Genomic DNA, 21,973 nt, shown 5'->3' with positions numbered 1-21,973 from the left:
ATATTATCACTCGGAAAATAAGCTAATAGACACAATATCATCTTTCGCCGGGGGAAGATTTTCACGCTGGTGTGCTATTGTTGTTTCTTTCTCGATACGCGGTGGTTGGTTTGGTTTGTGGTGCCGTGGTGGAGTGGTGGAGTGTGCTTAATGATTTATGCTTCCTTTTTTCCCGGTAGGTTGGTTGGTAGAGACAAATGCGTATCGCATCTGTGGCGGTGTGGGTGTTTTGTAAGTGAAGCGAACGATGATAAACAGTGTTTGATGCGGTTTTGCCTTCGATATACCGCAGATGAGTGGTGATAAAGTTTTCACAAACGTGCGGACGTTCGCTTCTCCATGCTATAAGACACACACACACACATGCATGGGAGCGAGCACAAGGAGAGATAATTTCTCATCCGCATAAACCAACACCGTTACAGCAGTCGAATCCGTGAATGTGGTTGATTGTGGCGCGGGTGCGTTAACCGTGCCATGGAATGCATTGAGTATGGCAAGCTTTTTGGGGGCGAAAGCACGACCAGCTATTTGGAGGGAAGAATCGATGGAGGAAGTTTGGGGCTTTGTGGCTAGTTTTCCGGTAAAGCGATCTGCGCGATGGTGAGGGACAGTGAGGGCTTTGTTTCGGTACAAAATTTAATTAGTTTGATTGATTTTTCCGGGTAAACGTTTTCCAATCGGTTCCCACGATTAGGGATCGATCGCTAATTGAATGATAAATATCTCATAACCAGCGCTGACGTGATTGATCACAATGGTGTGGGTTTTCCGTCCGGGATGTGGAAAGCATTTTGGGTACGGATTTTGTGGGATTAGAAAGGCATCCAGTGTTCGCTTCTGCTTGTGGATGAAGTATGCCTTGAAGTAGCATTCTTCGAAGCTTTAGCACAGTTTCGTTGAATTCGGACGTTGTTATTCGGTGTACAAATTGCTGTGATGGTTCATAATTTTGATGGCAATGTAATGCAAATAAAAATTCCAATTTACCGCAATTGGGAAAAGGGTGAATTTCAAAAGTCTTCAGTAGGGAAAAAAAAGATTTTTGGGTGTAAGGAAATGTGCTCTTAATGCGATTTATAAAAAAAAAATTTGAAATGGATAATTTTGATTTTTTTTTTAATTTTTACACCACCATTCATGTGTAAACCTTGCTAGCCGTTCACAAAGAAAAGAAAATAGAAACTCATTTGAAAGGGACAAACAATGTTTGTCCTGTGTTTTTAGCTAAATAAAATTTAAATACCGTCAAAAATTACAGTTTTTAATAATTTATATAATTTCATAATTATTGCATTGAAAAAGAAAATATTCTCTTTTTAATGTTTACATATGGAGACGCCCGGTGGTTCACTAAACTTTACTAGATGATATTAGACTATTTTCCTAGATTAAAGACTTAACAAGATAAATATAAAATCTTTATATAACTTTTCTAAGCGGATCTGGCGGGTTTAATTATTTATAAAAATACCAATTGGATTAAATGCTTGATTAGAAAAAATTGAGAAAAAAACTGATGTAACACGTTTGATTGGATATAAGTTCATCAGGACTATGATGTGTTGTTAACTAGCATACCATCCTTTCATGTTACTTATGTCCGTTACAGCAAGCAAAACATTTCCCAAAAACTAATCGACTCGATGGCGCAACAACCAAAAAAAAAAATGCAAACCATCATCGATTGCCTTCGATTAAAACTTTGTGGTCAGCCCGTTGGAAACCATTGTAACGTCGATCCACTCGATTTCCCTCTAAATGCTGCTATTACAATGTGTCAGTCCGGTGTCAGTTGCAGCGTGGAGCACAATTTTCTATTACGATGCAACAACGCTTTGGATTTCGATGATCTGTAAGTGATGGAAAGAAAAATTGACACCGCCGGAACGTTTCGTCGCTTAACGAAAGGTTCACAAACTGCAGTTACGTTAGTAAAGTGGTGGTGGCAATGGACGGTAGCAGAACGGGTGGTGTTTTTAATTTGCTATTGAACGAGAGCCACACAAAACAACAACGTGCTTAAAATTTGAGGATGCTTTTGACGTCATTTAAAGTGGTAGTTTGACCCAAATTAAATCTGTCAAGAAGCAAACCAGTAAGAGAGAGAGAGAGAAAGAGAGAGAGAAAGAGAGAGAAAGGGAGTGAGAGAAATCGAAAAAAAAATCTACAAAACCCGTACGTGCTCGTGGGAATCAATTTTTGCTGCTAATTCCAACGATATCCTCTTGACCGAGACCGAAATATCTTCGACAGTGTTTGCCGCATGGGGCGGGCATCCTCGTCAGGATGTTGTAGCATTAGGGTGACGGTTTTCCGTAATCAATACACGTCAACTTTGGCACGTGCGTGTGCTAAAGCTCGGATGGATATCGACGGCAAGCGAAATGTCGACGAGAAATATTGATCCTTCAAAAAGGCACTCGAGTGTTCGGTCGGATGGCAACTTCATCTTTCAAGCAACACAACACCCAAGCTCTTGGGGATTGTTGTAAAATTGCTTTTCTTGGTGTCGAAGTGTCCTTTTACTTATGGGTGGGATGTTATCAAATGGGGAACCAGTTGACAGTGCAAGGCGCTGGGACGAACCGGGGTGTTTTCTAGGTAGATGTTAGCAAAGTGATACAGCGGACACGTTTGAACTCTGATTTGTTGAGTGGAATTATCACTCGTATGATCTCGAGTGTGAATGGTGCTGGGTTGATGCTTCTTGGGCACTAATTAGAGAGATTTCATGTGTAAACTAGAAGATTTATACTTTACTAATGCAACAGAATTATATAAAAAAATAGGAAAACAAATAATTAATACAGAATAATATAGTTTCAATTAAAAACTTTAATTTAATTGGCAGATAAAATAAATAAGAGACAAACATATGTAGCAAACATGAAGGGAAATGTTCTCTTTTAGGTGTACTTTGAAAACATTTATAGTTTTTCTATTTATTTTTGTACATTTATTTCATTTTAATTTACTTTTGTACATTTTCTTCAGTTATATTTTAAATAATGCCTTATAATTGTTTGCAAAATATCAATGATTATTCGGGGCGGATCAAGCTCCATTAAGGGCCGAAAAGTAAAATAAAATAAAATTATGTTACAAAAATGATAATTTATCGCATACACCATCGAAATGCCCCAGTCAATACTTATTGCTTGCATTATTAGGCCGCTGAGTATAAATGTTTATTTGTTATGATCTACTTTGTTCATAGATAATTTATTTTTAAGTGTTTAATATGTTATTTAAATCAATGTGTAAAGGCTGTCTCAAATAATCAAAGAATATATGCCTTTAAAATTGAAGCTACATTCTGAAAAAAAAAACAAGAAAAAAAGCATATAAATTGTGTACTGTTCAAATGATGGAGGCGCCTAGTGGATTATAAAATAAAGTATTTAACTAAAACCTCTTGATTCGTTAGTCTTGATTTCTTAATTTTTCAATATTGCCAAGAAATAAGAAAAACAGTCGAAAAACTATTTTCCTTCCTTTTTACAATGAAAGTACAAATGAACTGGAACACCAGTTCCCAAGGTTTCCTGTAATATCCCTGATTGAAGTTTAAACGGTTTCACTGCGTCATACCCACCCGGCAGTAATTTCCTTACATCGAAAGCAATAAAGCCTATCATTAGTCGTGCTCGCATTCACCCAGGGCACATGGCGTTGCGTGTGCCGGTACAGAAGAATGAGCGACACAATCTCGAACGTGTCGCTAATGTGCATTCCAACCATGCAAAAAAAAGGCAACTCTCCACCATTTTGGAAGTGATTTTAATTTTCCAATCTAACGACATTTTTCTCAATTCCCTTCCGAAGCGATCACTAACGTGGCTGGTTTTTTTTCGTTCTTTCTTTCTCCCCCAAAACAGAGACTCCCGGATGGATGGGTGGAAGAAGTGTTTGGTGGCGGTGTTGGTGCTGGCACTGGTAAGCAACCGGTTGGCCCCGGTCGGTTCGAACGCAACCGAAACGCGCCCAAAGTCCGGTGGTCGCGATCGTACGACGGGTGCGACCGCCATCGCGTCCCTATCGTCCGCATCGATAGCGGCCGCCATTGCCTCACGCAATACGGCCAGCAGCAGTAGCAATGGTAACAGCAGCGGAAACGGAAGTGGCAGTGGAAGCGTAAGTGGCAACCCGAACGGCGGTGGCAACGGTGGGAAATGTAATATCGCTCAGTTGCGCTGCGCCAACGGGACCTGCATACCGTCGTCGAAATTCTGCGACGGTAATTTCGATTGCCTTGATAAGAGCGACGAACCGAAATCTTGTACAGGTAAGTGTGCTTTGATTACTTCGTCTTTCAATTCGTGACCCTACCGTTGTCACTTTCCCGTTTCCCGTTTGGCAAAGGATGGTGGATGCAAGTTATGAGTTTTGGGGAGAGATTTTTGGTTTTTTTCTTCTGTTTTTTTTATTTTTATGTTACCTCGTTCTGCATGGGTGACAGACATGGTCTTTTTTCTGTCCCTCTTTTTCTTTCCCAGCGGAAGGCTTTTTTTTCGTGTGTCATAAAGCTGGATAAAGAATGTCGTGAAGGTAAAGGCGGCCCTTTAGAGGTTAATACGCCTTTGTTCCCGGGGCAATGTGTTTGCAATTGTGCCTTCCGCTAAAGGAATTCCTTACGCTTCCTATGGGTGATGTTCGCGGGAATGGTAGCAAGAAAACATGAAAAGCAAACTGGTGCTCGGTGTCGTAAATTGTAGAATTGCTTCACGTGTCGTTTCGTTTCCATTTAGCACAGCCGAAAGTAAACGAACTGTGCAGCGAAACCTTAGCCGTATCTTCCATTTTTAGCAAGCTTTTTTTCCTTCTTTTGAAAGAGTGGTGGGTTCTTAACTCCTCCAAAATTAGACAAAAAGAAGCTGAACGGTAGCTTTACCGTTTTGTTTCATTTCGTCGAGATACCTTTGTTCGTGTTCGGGTTGCCATATCGCGCGTTGCGTGGCTAGCTGGCGCCCGGTGTAAAATGAATCACCCTGTTGCGCCGGAAGCAAATGGACGTTTGATTGTTGTTTTTCACTCGCTATATTTTCCTCTTCTTTTAGGCGTGTGTGTGTGTGTGTGCTTTTTGTTGTTTTCTTCTTCTCGTGGGTTTGAAATTGTTTGCTCAATCCCTATGGGAGGGATACGCTATGCACGGGCGCAACACGCGAACCATAGGAAAATGGTGCAATTGAGCTTTTGAATTAAATTTTCGGCTGAATGTCGAACCTGGTGCTTTTTGGGAGTGGTTTGTTTTCCCTCTTCTTCCATTTTTTCCCGGAGCCTAATTTTTCTTTCCAAACGGGCTATAATATGAATTTCATGCTGCCATAAAAAATGCATACCTGTTTCTGTTGCTTTTAAACATAAAGCAATTGTGTAGCTGCTATATTCTTGTGAGCTTATACTTTGTGTCCAGTGGACCACGGATAAATGGGGTTTGAAGGCATTCATAATTAAAAGAACAATCAAACGCTATTTTATCCGGGTGTTGGTTTAACCGTGTTGCTTGGAAATGACAGTTCTAAGCAAGGTTTGATATAGAACCGACAAAACTGATTACAGTATTTTGTAAAACAATATATTATAGCTGAAAGTAAAATTTAAACTCAGTAATATAATTAAGAAATTACAATCCAATAGGTCCAAGTTCAAAGAGAAGCTTTTTCGTTGATTTTGCAATATATAATAAATATAAATAACCACTAATATTTGTCAGCAAAGGACGAGGTACCTTTTATCCCTGCTGTCCAACTGTAATCAAATCAATGCTTTGCACGGTTAAACGGTGTCTTAGTGTACGTTAAAAATCCAAATATCCGATCGTCTTATTAATCGTGCTACTAGTAAACGACAGTTAAAAATTGCGATTTTATGTTTTGCTATAACATCTCATAAAGGTTCGCAAGATCAAAGATATTACACTAAGTAATATAAAATTTGCTCAAATTCCACCAAGTTTTCTACAACCTTTCATTGCAATGATAATTCACTAAGAAATAATAAACTGTACACTTAAAAAAACATTCTACTTATCGCACATGGCTTAACGACTTTTAAGGTCATGCCGGCCAACTAGATTTATTTTTACCACATAGCCGAACAGGCAATCCATGCCGGATGGGTCCGAATGGGATTTGACCCCATTTTTTGGATTTGAAGTTGCCACACATATTAAATTTTTTTTTAAATATTATTTTCAACAATATGTGTTATGCTTTAAACTCTTCTAAAAGTTCATTAAAAAAATATATATTTTGTTTGTCATTAAAGTTAAACATTGACTAGCGTTACAATATCTGCAGCTACGGGAATTAGTAAAGTAGACCAATGTTCTGTTAAAATTAATATTTTAACTTTGATATTGTACTGTTTACTTCGAAACTTCAATAAAAACGCAATTAAGGGGACATAATTTGAAACATGCAAACTCTTTCATAACTTTTGCTTTTAAATTTAAAGAAAGCTATCAAACTAAGCGTTAAATTATCAACTGCCAGCTGCTGAGCAGGGGGAGGTTCACCCACACAAGGGGGATTTTTAAACTGAGCACAACGACAAGCTAAAATAGTTTGTTCCAGTTGCCGGGATCGAAAACTTTACATAAAACTTCACAATGGTTTGACGAGCCAAAGTCGAACAGCAAAGTTTTTCTCTTCAAAGTCCTTTAAACCACCGTTTCTCGCAACGGAACAAAACAGAAAGGTAAAAGAGGGGGAAAAAACATTGTTCTCAATTTTTCCAATCAAATCCCATTTAACTGTATTCGGGTTTTTGGTGAAAAAAGAACCCCCGCCCACCGTTACTTCCGGTTTTTTGTGCGGTAATCAGCATTGACGGCAGGAGTTTGTACCTTTATTTTTTGTTTTCACTCTTCCGTATCATTATCGCCTGCAATAATCATTCGCTGCTCTACGCTGGTATATCCCAGAATAGGACCTCTTCCCAAATAGCCCAGCGAGTGACTTCCTCGGCGAAGCTGCACTGCAGTTTGGTGTGCATTAAAAGTGAACTGCTGTTTGATATCACTTTGCACAGCCACACAGCTGTTACGGCGTGAGCGAAAGAACCGAACGCCAAACGGTAAAGTCGTTATCATTGATCCCGCTTTCGTCGGGCAACATCGAAATGGGAAGAATCGCTTAAAGGGCACTGATTTTTGGGTGGGAAACAAAACTTCTCCTGAGTGGTGTTTTTTTTCTTCTCTTCTCCCCCGTTATTCAAGCTCAAATGCACAAAGCTTTTACCCGTTCCCGAATTTTTATTCTCGCTCCCTTTGGCAAGAATTCCATTCCACAGTGTTAAAGTTTTCGGTACCAAAGTTTTAACGACCATGCGAAACGTCTCAAAAGGCCCTTCGAAAAAGCCTTCAGAAATAGTGCAAAAATAAGGAAGCAACAACAACAACAAAAAAGGAAAAAAAACGAGAGAAAAAAAAACTTGAAATTGCAACTTAAGTCTCACACATACATTTGTGAGCTGAAAACAGTGTTTCGCTTTCGGACGTCCGGTTGGGAAATGACCTCCCCAAAAATTTGTTGTCCAACGAGTGTGCCGAAGACTTGGTTGGTGTACGGTGGTCAGCTCCGGCGGGACGGATTTCCGGAAAGGAAGATCACGTTCCAGGCAAGCCGTTCATCTGCCTTCATCTCAACTGACCGACGTGGTTGAAAAGGTCCGATAAACTTTCCCTTCCGGTTGAAACATGTACTCCTCATCGAGTGTTGTCACCAGGGCGGTACCAGAAAGGGAATGAAAGACGAGGTGTGAGAAATTGTAAAGAATAAAACAGCACAGAAGGGAAAGGAAAAAAATAAAACAGCATAGAAGGGAAAGGAAAAAAAACTTATGATTGAATATGAGAGACAAAGTAACTTTTGCGTTAAGTGTATTATGAGTGGAAAGTTGACGAAGAATGAAGTTAAACCATGGTGTAGAAAATGTGGTTCGTAAAGGACAGGATAACCCTTAAGGCGGTGATGTTTATTTTATTTTATATGAATCTTGCTTGTTGCGGATGACAGAATTATTGGCATATTCTTTAATGTCAGAATGAAATTTTGTAGAAAATGACAACAACTATTACATTTTTTAAAATATATTGTAAGACGGAACCGAACCTTCAACTTTGAATTGTAAACGATATATTACCCGGATTAAACGGAAGATAGGGTTAAGTGAATCTTCGTGGTTCGTATTAACAGTGTACCTCTAGGACTTCTAAATTAGAAAGGGTAATTAAATTACAGGGTTTTCCGAGGACGAATGTGAAAAAATGCGATATTTTTTTTTATTTTCATCAAGCTGAGATTTGTTCTTTCTGCATTTTTTACTTATGGACAGTGTTTTTGTTATTATTGAAGAATGCATAGGCAGATTCTAGGAACAATTTCAAGAAACCTGGAAGTAGCGGAATTGCAAAAAATCCCCTCAAGGGTTTATGGCATAATTTTTACAGTTTGTTACAACAACATCCCTACACTAGGCTGCTCCATTTGAATTGCCGTTAAGTCTCGTCTGAAGGAAAGTTTATCTTTCCAACCACCTACTCTTGTCTCTCGTTTTCTTCTTCAGTTGGTCCCAAAAAAACGCCTGCAAAATGATGCACAAAATGATCTGCCCGTCTGCCAGTCCAAGGCCGTCTCAAATTGTGTTCAAAGTTCAAACCTCATCCCATCAATTCGAACGCGTCGTTTGTGTTGTGCAAACGAAAGCAAAAAAGAAAAAAAGGAGTCGATGCGGACATTTCATCGCTCAAGTGAGGCCTTTCTTAAGGTCGACCGAAGCAAGATGCACACTATACAGTCGTTGGAAAATGAGCTGTCGGCTGGAAAAGCTTACAAATCCAACATTATGAAAATGGAGCAAGAGCGAGAGAAGCTATTTTCCCACCCTTTTATTTTTCACGCGCAAACAGATAGCAACCACTTTTCTTTGGTTGAATATTTTCGTTTTTCCGCGGCTACAGTCATCATATTCCTCCCATTTCCCGTTACCCCCCCTTCCAACCCCCTAAACCACTATTTCATGTTCCCGGAAGTGGAAAAGTTTGCTCCTTGTGCACTCGTTGGCCACCGGTGGCGGTGAAAGCGCAACTTTCTGCCATTGTATCGTGCACGGTGGTACACGCTATCCGAGAAGTGCATTATTTTTATGACCACAATGGGAAGAGCGGAAAGAACCGATGGAGACAGCACTCTCCATTCGCTCATGACACGGTGATCAAAATTTTATGGCGAAATATAATAAACTTGTGTATGGTATGTCTTGGGCAGGAAGAAAATGCGCAACCAACACCACTGTATGACTATCTTTTCGACCGCAAATCATTACCGCTCACGGGTGGGAGAGTTTTGCCCGCTTTCCCGGTCCATTAATCGTAATTCGTTCGTACCGGTGTGTCTCAGCGTAGCCGGAAGCACCGGTCGCATCGGAAAAAGGTTGTGTACTTTTTTCTTCTGCTCCCAGGGAAGTGATTCAGTTTTGGCGAAATGCTCCCCACACGCACATTCTCGAACCCGAAATGTTTTTCCCTTCTTTGTGATTTTTAGTACACTGAAGAATGGAGTTGGGAGATTTTCGTTGTTTTTTTTTTGTTTTTCATTTGAACCTTTCAATGCCCATTCATCATACTTTTCATGTGTGTGGAAAGAAGAAACTGATACTGATTTTGCCTTTGGTTTTTGGCTTCCCTTCATAACTTTTTAACACTGTGGAAAGAAGTAGCGTTTTATAGCCACTCTCGGTTGGTGGGAATGACCATCCGTTTCCGGTTACCTTAGATGGGTCGGATCGAACACTAGCTTGAAGTGCAGTGTCATCATCGAAAACCCGTGGAGCTGGTTGATGGTTTGCTTAAAATGGAGTTAGGAAAAAGGTAATTTTATATATGATTTGCACTAGCCAACAAAATCGAATAATAAACCTTAGCTTAATGGGTTATTAAAGTAGATATATTTTCTATGTTATCTTTATTGGAGCAAATTCTAGAAAAGCATTACCATATGTTGCATATAATAAAAGTCGGTCTTAAAAATATATTTCCCTGCTTTAATTTAATAACAAAAATGCTTACATATGTGTGATGATGGAGAAAAGACATTAATCCTTCCAGTGATTCTCTTTACATTCCTATTTTCAATATATAAAGAAATATAATAGAAATATATACAGCGTGTGCTAAAAGTATATGCCTAGCTGCATTAATTAGAATTAAAGTCAACGTTTGTCAGTATTTCGGTGAAATTTCTTTTGATTTTATTTATTATTTTGTAAATAGTTTATTTCTTAAAAAATAGAGTTGGATCATAGTTATTCTTATTCCTTCCCCTAAGAATCAATATTTATTGTTTTAATAAGCGATGCCTTCAATTTTCCTAAGCTGAAATTTTAACGAAGATAGGAGTACTTTCAATTTATCGCTTACAGAAACTTTACTCTACTATTTTTTAATTATTAAGACTATATTTGGAGGTGGCGATCGTTCACGTACACAATGGCATAGAAAAAAATTATTATGAAATAATTTATTGTGAAGATGAACATGAGAATGTTTTACATGAGTACGTGTAATATAAATTCGTAAATTTATTCAATGAGCATCACACAAAGAAGAAAAATGTTTGATAGTTATTATCTGTAGCAAGTTTAACCACACGACCTTTTTCTATTCTATTACGCCAATGGTCCGATATTGATTTTACAATTTTATTAATAATCAAATTAAATATTGATAACTTGCTGATAATAAAAATGTATCCACAAGAATAATTTCTACAGTTACTGGATAGGATTGTATGGCTTATTATAGGAACAGATGTAACACAATTACTTACTCCACTCTACAATTACTTACTCCACTTTACAAAAAAAATCTTTGACAATAGGAATTCTTTTTTTTCAAATCCCTATCGCGTTGGTCTACAGTCACTGAACATTCAACAAACAGTGTCAAATCGTATGGAAAATGTTTTCGATGAACATTTTTGCTCAATGAAAAACAAACCAGTTTGTTTCGATTCGATTTGCTCATTGAACATTTCGAAGATGGAAAACAAAAACAAAAAGAAGAATAGCAATTGTCAAAATGCTCTTCAGTTTGCAACAGTAAACAACACTAGTGCTTTAATCGTCATTAGTTATTGAATTTTCTTCCAGAAATTGTGTTTTTCTGGGTCTTTTCAGACAAGACCAATGGCAGAAGTGCTCTCCAACAATCAAAACGGTCGTAAATTGATGATGCAGTTTCCATTTTCTTCTGCGGCTATTTTGAATCTATACCAACCGCCATTCTGTCGATTTGAAAGCTCGTTAGCTTGCTCGTTGTTCAATGAGCGCGTAGACCAGGTCCAGTTTTGCTCATTGAATGTTTGTTGAATGTTCAGTGACTGTAGACCAACGCGTATGTCGACCAAAAAGTAAGCTTGTAAATAAATTTTTATGTTAAAAAAGCTCAAAATATTTCGTCAGCACCTGCTTTGTTTCGTTACAGTCGTCTTGTAACTATTTTCCGTACAGTTGCACATTTTCTACCCGAATCATCAAAACCACTGTCGGTTTTGATGGAAAAGCTTAGCAAATACCACGTACAGTAAAAGAAGGGACCCTTTCCCGATTGTTTTCAGCCCATCCTGGCCAATGAGGGAACATATTTTACTCATCCCTTTTACATAGTTTTCGCTTTGTTTGGTTGTTTTCAGCATTTCACAACGGAAATCTTATGCCCACGTACCCGATGCGCGTGTCTCCCCGTTTTTCACTCCCTACTCCGAATTTAAGTTCGACCCTGTTTTGCAGTAAAAGCGATCGCGGACGTCCCTTGAAAAATTGTGGTGACATATTCGGCAAAATTAATATGCAGCAACCGTAATTCTTTAGCCGCGACTTCTCGGTTTGGAGGCGTTGTGGCACCGTCGGCAGAAAATTCAAAGCTCTAATCTCGATCATGTCCTCCTTCCGCTCGTCGAGGGCTCAGAACTTTTTTTTCCACCTCAACATTTTGAGGACGGTTTTGGGGACGTTTGAGAATTGTGTCCGTGGTGTTTACTGTGCTTGCGAACTTGTGCCACAGTCGTGCCGACTCGCAAACAGTCGCCAGTTTTTCGCACAAATCGCCCCCAACCCCTCCCCATCCTTCTTGGGGTGGGTTTTTCTGTTTGTCGATATTTTTGTTGTTGTGTTTTTTCCCCCATTTCCGTTTAAACAACCAGGGCAAGAAGCTTAAAGGGAGCGGTGGCTCACTTGTCGTGACCTCTCTTATCATAAGTCGATGCCATGCACACACACAGTGTGTGCCGCACTCCAGCCCAAACCCGGGCGTCCTTGATGAGCTACTACGAGAATTGAGATTCCGCCATTCGAAAGCATCGAACAAACATGTGTGGGTAAGAGAATGTGTGTGTGTTTGTAGGATGAAGTGATAAGGCTTTGCTTGGTGCGGAGTATCGGTTGAAGAATTCGTTTTGCATTTTTTATGAATTTAAATTGACTCGTGGAGTAAAAACGTAAGGATAGCAAAGAAGTACAGCAAGAACAGCTATCAAATGCAACTAAGCCTGAAGGAGGGGGCTTTTTCGCTGGCTCATAAAACCGGCGTTTGAGTTGGGGCTTTGTTCTTCCTGCCTTTTCCTTCCCTGCCGGCAAGTCACCGAGGCAAGCTTAGATTTAATAATGCTGAGGTTATTATTTGGGGAAGATAATACCAAATTATGAAGGCTGAAGGCTTGACTTAGACGATCCCATCCCCACAAAAACGAATCATTGAGCTCCAAAAAAAAAAAGTAAAAAATAAAAATCTCAAAAACTCCGGATTAGGGAAACCTCGCCCTGTCTGGCCATTCACCATGGCGGACATTTTTGGAAGAATAATTAAATTGTATAGGGCTTCATAAATATGGATCAATACGCCCATCGACCGTGCTGATGTATGTGCCTGTGCGAAGCAGTACCAATTGCGCCAGGCTTCAACAATGCCTGATCGGGGTAGGGTAGGAACCAACAAAAAAAACAAGTTTGAGAAAATTATGCCCTGATAATCGCATTTATCGGAAAATCCGTCTAAAAACCCACGGAGTTGGGATGAAAAAATATAACCTCCTCACCACTCCACCTCTCCCATAGGATTTTTCTTGCTTTGGTTTGCGATAAATTTTAAGCTTGGCATACGAGAACGATGAGATGGTTCTAAATTTTTATCCACGAAGAACTTCATTGCGCGGTTCGAGGGGATTTCTTTATGTTTGTTTTAGTGCGCAGAAAGTTTTTTTTTTAGTAAATTCTTAGCACACGATATCATTGTGTTCTGCTGGGCAAAGGGACAAGCGATAAAGAAACAACTCAGTTTCGCTTGAATGAATGTAAGCCCGGTTGCTGAAGCTTGTGGGAGGATTTACGTTTGAATGAAGCTGTTTCTCCGCAAAACCAAAAGCACTGATTAGAATCCGTACCAGCGTTAGCGCTCACTCAGTTAAGCTAACGAGCAATATCAATTCAATTATTTGTCTATCGTCCGTCTGCTGTGCCGTGGCATGGTTCCTCCGGGCAAGACGACGATTCCACATGTAAGACTCTGCTGGCTGTCATCTTGTAAGCCGGAAATGTCATCTTTACGTGCTCTCCTTGTTGAGGTCAGTTGCAGTCGCTAGCTGTAGCATTGCCAACCAACGTATCTCTCGCTTCACGTATTGAATCGACAGTTCGCAACAATCAACTGCTGTGTCAACGCAATAAACTGTACCGGACAGAAAACCATCGCACGCTAATATCCGCTTCGGGTTTCAATTGTTTTACGTACATGTGGACACACGGTCCGGGAAAAGTGGTTTATTTTACCCAGTCTAAAAACGTCCAGTACCGAACGAGATGACATAAAGCTCACGAAAAGCTCGGTTGCATGTTAGGGAAGCAGGGTAACATTTCCACACAGGCACACAGGGTCAAAAGTCAACCGGATACTTTCTTCGTGCGGGTAGTTTTGTTTGTTTGACAATCGAAATAAATACGAATGGTAGATTGGGGTTGTTGCTGGTAAGTGGAAAAAAGTGCACCGTGCCGGAAAATATATCGTCACCGGGCGCTCGAGTTTGTTGGAAAATAAAACAAACACACCCCACCGACGAATGGTGATGGGAAAACAGCCCCCCACTAGCGCCAGCAAAAAAACCACCTACGAAAAATCCAAGAAAATGGACTGACGCCGGTGTAGATAGGAACGAAATGTGGTCGGGGTTTGGCACGGAAAAAGGGTAGATTGTTTGCGTTGTCAGAACTATCGTAGGAGTTTTCTAATTACTATAATGAAGATAGAACATTTGCACAGCAGAAAGCGACCGGCTCGTAGCCTTTCCTTTTTGCAACGCTCTGCATGTGTTGTTGGTGGGAATGGAAAGTGTGTACGTTTATTTATTGCACCAGTGCCCGTAACTCTTCCGCCAGCTAGCGCGCTGGCAATAATGTTGAGCAAACAAAATCAGCCCGAATGTATGCAATATTTGTGCATATGTGCAGCAACAAACGGTGACAAGGTAGAAAGAATTTCACCTGCGGTACTTTGGGGGTCACCAGGTAAAGTGTGTGTTTGTGTGTGCGTGTGATGTACGTCCCCACAGTAAAGCAAAGTTTGACGAAGAATAAAACAAATATAGCATTTGGCAAATCAAATTAAAGTGTGCCTTTTTTGTGTTGAGGATGAGTTTTTCAAATGCTCATTTGAAGGCGGAATGGGTGTTAGTGTGTACCATTTTCTCCAAGCAGAATGTTTTGAAGAATGTTTTTGGGGAAAAGGATTGAAGTTTTGAGCACTGAATTAATCATAGTTTAATTTGTGCAGATACAAATATTATACAGTTTTTTGGGGTACAAATTAAAGTAAATAATTATTTCCTCACCGAGTTATGTTGAGATGAATGAATTCAATTTTAATGAGAGAAATAGTTTGTTTGAAGAAAAGCGGTATGACAATTTTAATAAACTTGTTATTTGTAGCAACTAGAGGTATAAATTAATTCATTGGTAGCTAACAATTGGTTTGTACTAGTGGGAAATCGCATCTGCAACATATTTCATAAATTATATAAAGAATTATACAAATATTATTTCATTTATTGAAATATTTGCACAATAAATTTATAGAAAATAGATTGGTGACTCATTGAATTCAGCAGTTTAGTTATTTCAAATCAAAATTTAATCAAAATTTAAATTTAATTGATGATCCAAAACTTCTTCAAATGAATATGTTTGTTTTGAACACTGATTGCTTTAATAAATTGTTTCATATGCCACTTTAAACATTCTAATGTAAATAAGTCTCAAACTGTTGATTTTAATAGCCATTCAAGTAGTGCTTTGACCCTACCATAATTTGTACGCCTAAATCTATGCAATTTAAACTACTATTACGTGAAGATCACTTGTTTCAAGCTTTACCAAATTTAAACAGAAAAGCTAATCACTAGTCCATTGCTCAAATGTTTGAAAAATCTGTCTTCTTTTCAACAGGTTCCGTTTTCTGTTTTTTTTTTCTTCTTTTTTGAGAAACCCAATCATTACCTCCGATAGGTTACAAACCCTGCGTGTGATTTTTGGTTTTTGCGAGTCGTCAACACGTATGCAAATAACTACCACACAACCAAGCATGTAACGGATGGGCGAATCGGCATGCTTGAATTATTCCCTTTCGCACAACCATCCTGTACGAAGAAATGCTTCGCAAACACAAGCCAACGTACTCGAAACTGGCTCCCGGCTGGATTGTACGAAAAAAAGGGTAGACTTTTAGTTTACACGCACATACACGCGCCGAAGGGGACGACGACGTTCGTCTTGCGCTGAAAGAATAACACTTTTCCAATCGACTTAACACGTAAATATACAATGCTGGAGTGTATAAACATAATGGATGAGGGAAAATCGCTTACGGTACGCGAATCGCTTCACGGTAGGATGTGGACCGCCCCTTCGAAGGCAATTGGTGTTCACCTTGAAGCGGTGGTTGGATTGTGGTTTTTTTGCTTGTCTTGCTCGTGCAGTGGAATAGAAGGGAAGTAGAGAAAAGAAAAAATCAAGGTGCTTCGTATAGCTGTTACCGTGCGTATGTATTGGGTGCGTAGAATGTAAAGCGAATTGATGGTCCCTTTCTTTCCAAGGAACGGATTTGTCTGGAGTGTGTGCGTAAAAATGTAAAATGAACGTAAAGGATATGTTGTACGCTTCCCTTTAAAGGTAGGAATTAGCGGTGTTGGTAGATTTTTCTTGCGAATTGTATGTTTTATACGAAGAACTTTTTTTTAAAAGAAGTTACGTATTGATTTTCTATAAAGAATTTACTAAGAAGAATTGTCTCGCCGAAATGTAGGTACATATGTGGCACTTTATCGCCAAGTTTAACGCCTGAATGTATGCTATATACGTACAAAAGGGGAAAGATTAATTATTTTTCTGGTCTGTTAACGAGTTAACATACGACTGTTTTTTTCATTTTCTCTCTTTTTATGATCGTTTCACATTTGTTTCACATACATTTATGAAAATCTTTTAAAACCAGATTACTTTCTGAGTTTGTCAATCTCTTTCTTTCGTATGTAGTAGATGAGTCTTTCATTCTCAGAACTCATTTTTTTTAAAGATCTGCTGGTCATAGTGAGGTCCGTAACGTCGAATTAAAATGGTGATGATGATGGCCTGGAACAGACTAGACTAATGGTTTGAAAGCTTTGAAAAACAAAAATATCTCAAGATAGGCTACTACATTTGGTTCTCCTAACAATGTTTAGCAAAAGCCTTGTTTCCTGTAAAAATAGGTCATTTAGTCAAAACTAAGTGCACCCTTACCCAAAAAAAAAGGATCTACAATGTAGATCACGACGCTTTTTTAGCCACATACCATGATATGAAATAACTATGGTAAAACCTAAATATCTTTCGAATAAAAAAGCGAAAGGTGTACAAAAATCTCGCAAGTTACTTAGCAATATATTTAAAAAAACCCTATCTCTAAACGATACTCAGCAATATGTTTAAAAACTATTTTTCCAAAGCATGTTTTAATTATTGTGAGCTCTATTTATTCTTTATATTGAGTTCTTAAATTGCCTAACATCCAACAGACCCCATAAGGGTCCTACGACAATCTCCAGTCAATTTGAAACGGTGCCTTATTATACCGAAGCACAGTTTTGAACAAAATAATATTTTGGATAAAATTCTATGAAAATATTTATTGCATACATTCAGGAGCTATGAAGGCTGGTTAATGTCCAGTTGAAATATTTAACTAAGAAATCATAAAGGAAAGGTTGATATTTACCTAAATTCTGTATATCCTAGACGAACGAAACATATGTTGGGGGGAAAAAAATCAATCGAGCTTAAAACTATCTTTAGCTATTTAGCATGCAGCATTCCTCCGAACAGCACAACGTTCTACGTTTTTCCTTTGGAGAAAAGCGCAAATGCTTCCCAACGAGCCTTTTTTCTCCTTCTTCTATCGGTGCATCTTACACCCACCGAGATCCGCAAATCGAACGGAACGAAACGGAAATCGTTGCCACTTTAACAATTCCGGCACGACGGCAGTGTGCCCGAGAATTACCGCCCAGCAACTTTCATGCTGCAGTGAGCACACAACTTACGCCACGCTATCGGTGCAACTGCACCCAACCGATCGAGTGTGGGCGTATGACGTAGAAAGCATCCATTTCCCTTCTTCTACATATACATATGTAGCACATCCCTCCCCCTGCATCAGGAAGGATGTTTTATGGACCAGCAGGTTTTTGGAGGTTCTCTGGAGGATGGAATTGTTCACTAGTGGCCCGGAGGAAAAAGTGCAACCGATGTTATCGATGAATTCCGTCGCCGAACCGGAAAGACAAGCTCTTCCATCCTCGCCCGTTTCTCCATCCCTTCCATCCTTGTTTCTTCCGGGTAGAATCGTCCGCACTAATGGTCTGGCAGGAGTCAATTTATGGTGGAATTTTTTAATATTTCCAAAACTAAAACTATTTTCATGACTGGCTGATCGGGTCGGTTTGTTGGCTGTATATGAGTGGGTCCAAATGCTAGACCTCGAGTCTGGCGTGTGGTGAGCAGACGTGTTTGAGCAACGAGGCAACAAACCCATTTCGGACTGGGCTTGGATAAAATGTGCACACCTCAAGACGGTTTGGGATGAAATTGAGATACACCAAAGTGTGCGAATGTGTTTTTGTGTTTCGGAAAATAAAATTCAACAGAAAAAAATAAAACCAAGCACCTTCCAGTTCGCCCACGAAGAAATGAGTCGTCCGGCTGGTACGGTTCGACCGGTAGCCACGTCTAGTGGTCGCTACTAAAGCTCAGCTCCGGCTGCAAGCGAAAAAGATGTAATGGATATTTTATTTCCCCCGATGTGTATGGTTTGAATTTTAAACATTTTATCGGCCGCATCATCGCGCAAACGTTCGCCGGTTGGAGAGCAGTTCTACGAACCATGGACCAATCATCATCCGGGTCCGGTGGCGGATGGCGAACGGAAGCAAGTTTGAAATCCAAAAAAGGTTGAAATATTGATGGCATACTCTACGCTGGAATACAAATTCAATCGTTTCCGGCCGGTAGCCGTGCCGTGCAGAGAAGAATTGGTTCACCGATTCGCCAAACGTAACACGGAACGTCGTTCGGATGTGTAACGTTTTCGTTTACTTTTCACCGACGAGCTTCGAGATGTTTTATTTTCGTGCTTTGGAACAATTATTTCTTGGTAGTCTTTGCTGCTTTTCGTATCATGTGCTCCAGCATGCCAACTAAAAATAAATGCGCTGTAGCGGTGAGATATGATGCGAAATCATGTACCACAGCAGTGCGAAGGGGAGAAAAAAACAGCAACATTCGACAGGGAAAAACTACCCCCGGAAAGTATGGTCGCCATAGAAGAGGGAGAAGAAATCAACACACAAAAAAGCACACCATGCTAGAAACATTATGCCGAATTCATGCTGCTTTCAAGCACTGGGAATTGTATGTTAGCCCCAAAAAAAAAAAAAACTTGAAAAGATAACGTTCCTACCCGATGGCATTCGGTTTTATGTAAATTGTTAACATTCGATATTTATTTATGTGCGCGAGGGCAAATTGGATTTGGACTGTTTTAGAACATTACTGGATGGTGGTGTGATTTCTGGGCGGCAGTGCTGTGGGTGTTCTGGCTGGCGGATGACGAAGTGAAAGGAAGAGAACATAAAATAACCGGCCGTCCTTCCTTCTATACCAGTAGGTAGATAACCATTAACGGGCGTTACACCGTGGGCAAAGGGTTGCGGTTTTGATGTTGATTTGTACCGTACCGGGGGAGGGAATAATGTTGGTAGGACTGCCTCTGGATCATTCTGGGGAAAAAGCTTCACGAAATAAAAAAGAAAACCCCCAAAAAACGGAATGGGCGTGTAGTGGCTTAATCGTTATTGGATCATAAATCTGTGTCCTGCCGCATCATGATGCCGCTGATTGTGTGAAAACGGATCGGGTTTGTACGGGGATAAGGGAATTCGGTTTGCAGTGTGCCTGTGAAAATAAACAAAATAAAAACAAAAGTTAACCTGGAAAATTGCGCTTGAATGTGGAAAAGGTATGCAAATGGTTTTTATTAGCAGAAATTAGTTATTTTAAGTATGATAGGTGTTTGTATAAATTTTCTGGCACAAGTTAGGTGTTGTTTCGCGTGATACGGAAGCATTACACATTGTTCGTATAGTGACAATTGCTTTTATGGTCCCAAAAGGAGTCATGAATTTCGTATTTGTTTGGCAATAAAGGTGTCGATTCAAATTAGCAGAAATTGTAAGAATAACAAAATATATTCATTTATTAGTGTAAACATGCTGGTTTAAAATTTTAAAAATGATGATTTGTTTATAAGAACTAAAAATGCATATTCATAGGCGCAGTTATAATCAGCAAAAGGGTGAAACAATAGAAGGCGCTCGCCACGCCTATAAGGTTGCATACATGCAGGCTTAAAGATTGTGTCAACGTCTAATTGTTGTTTGAGTCAATGCTGTAAAATGGATGAATAACAACACTACATAATGAATGTTATACTGGCATAGTTTTTACTATTTATAATTATTAACGACCTAATTCAGAATACAATTCAGACATTTCTGGTAGACATTTCCTTCTCTGTAACCGTTAAAGGGTACATAGGCTCGTCGGTACTCGGTTAAGTTTTACTTAGAACATTCTTTAAAATACTTATTAAACTTGTTTATAGACATGTTTTAACTGATTAAAACAGTTAAAAAAAAATTTTTTTTTTAATTTTTCTCTTTATAGTATTTATTGCATACCTTTGGGCGTTTAAATTGAAATGTACATTTCAATTGCCTGGAACTCATTATTTGATAATTTTAACGTAAGAGCTTCCATAAGTAAGATTCGAAATGTACAACTTTCCACCCGAATTCGTGAATAATGTATTCGAATTCTATAAAAAAACGCTCAATAAAAACTACATGTAAATGTAATTTTGCGCTACCACTGACACATAACACATAAATCGTGATGATTTCTCTTCGCCCACAACGGCTTCATCAACGGTGATGCGCTCTCTTGAAATTGCAATTTGTTTTCCCACCATATCCGAAAAGCGGTTTCATCGTTGCGCGAAAGAAAAATCCATCCAATCTCTGGAAATGGATTCGCAGAAAAGCGTAAGGCGATCATGCGAGTTGATGTCAGCTGTTATTGTTGCATCAAAAAAAGGGGACAGAAAATGAATTGATCTTTTTAACCTTCTGCACCATCCGTGATTTTTTTTGGTGGATTGATGATACAGAGTCCGAGTATTTTGTGTTTTTTTTTCATGTGGGGCGAGAAGACAAAAGTTGAAAGCTGCAAAAACACAATAACAAAGAGATAAACTGTCACGCTGCTGACGAAGGAAACATTTGAAGGAGGAAATAAACAGGGAGAGAGAAAGAGAAAGGAAAAATAAAACAAATCACATATACAGAAAGCAAAAGCAGAACAAATCAAGTGAGTAGTTGAGATGGAGCGAAAAAAACACAACAACAAATTGGAAACAATTTCCAACCTCGTACCGGAATGGTGAAGTGGTACGTTTCAATCCATCAAAAAGCAACCAACCGGTCGGCTTACTCAAGAAACACAAACACTTCGATCATGGATTAGGAGCTGGTCGGAAAAGGATGAGAGTGAGTTGGAAAACAGCACCAAACAAACGGACTGCGGAAAATCACTAAATCCCAAAGCTTCTCGCAAAAACCCATACAAAATAGGGAGCGCGGGATGGTGGTTGGCCACGTGTCCATTCGTCAGGCATTGGGTACGGATTTTATCACAAAACGTTCACTTCCAATCGATTGTTGGACGTGGCAATTTTCCACAACCGAAGTTCCCGGAGTTTACGAACGCGAGACAATATTTTGTGAACAGATTTTGTTGGTTGAAATCCGTCCTGTGTTGGACCGTCGGTGACTTGTCGAGGTGCCGTCATCGGGCATGGGCAGCACAACCGTACTGCCGCCGACACTTTTCCAACAATACGTGACGTTTCGACCGTCGGTGGCTGTCAATCCGTGGCAGGAAGCTGGAAGGAACAATATTTTTCCACGTTTCGACTGCACGTTAGCGAAAAGACACGATTGGATCGATTGGATTATTGCTCTTAAAGTCGAAGAAGACGAAGAAATGGGGGCAAAAAAATGAAGAAAAAAAACAGCACCGGCGAAAAATGATTCTTCTTTTTGGCTGAAGTAAAACAAACCGCACATTTGACGTTCAGCTGCGTTCAGCACTTTGCACTGACGAGAACGAGATGAAATTTCGCGGAAGATGACAGGAATTATTTCTTGGCCATCGTTTGCATAAAGGTCTGGTCTGGTTGCATGAGTGGATGTGTGCGGTTCCATTCCATTCCTTCCAAGTTTTTGCCCACCGCCATTCGGCGAAAGATGATGTGACACGTTGGCTTGTGACG

At 39.6% G+C, this 21,973-nt stretch overlaps 1 protein-coding gene across 5 annotated transcripts in view; it reads left to right on the top strand.

Annotated features, from left to right (window-relative positions):
- LOC125769015 (uncharacterized) overlaps nt 1-21,973 on the top strand; it is a 257,007-nt gene that overhangs the window by 208,901 nt on the left and 26,133 nt on the right. For all 5 annotated transcript variants that reach the window (XM_049437383.1, XM_049437387.1, XM_049437382.1 and 2 more), the window contains one exon: nt 3,882-4,288. In XM_049437383.1, coding sequence (XP_049293340.1) covers nt 3,892-4,288 — 397 coding nt within the window. In that variant the 5' untranslated portion in view covers nt 3,882-3,891. The remainder of the gene's footprint in view (nt 1-3,881; nt 4,289-21,973) is intronic.

This window comes from Anopheles funestus, chromosome 3RL (genome assembly GCF_943734845.2).
Source record: "Anopheles funestus chromosome 3RL, idAnoFuneDA-416_04, whole genome shotgun sequence".
NCBI lineage: Eukaryota > Metazoa > Arthropoda > Insecta > Diptera > Culicidae > Anopheles > Anopheles funestus.
The sequence above is the reverse complement of the archived record's forward strand: the minus strand, read 5'-3'. Positions and strand labels throughout refer to the sequence as shown.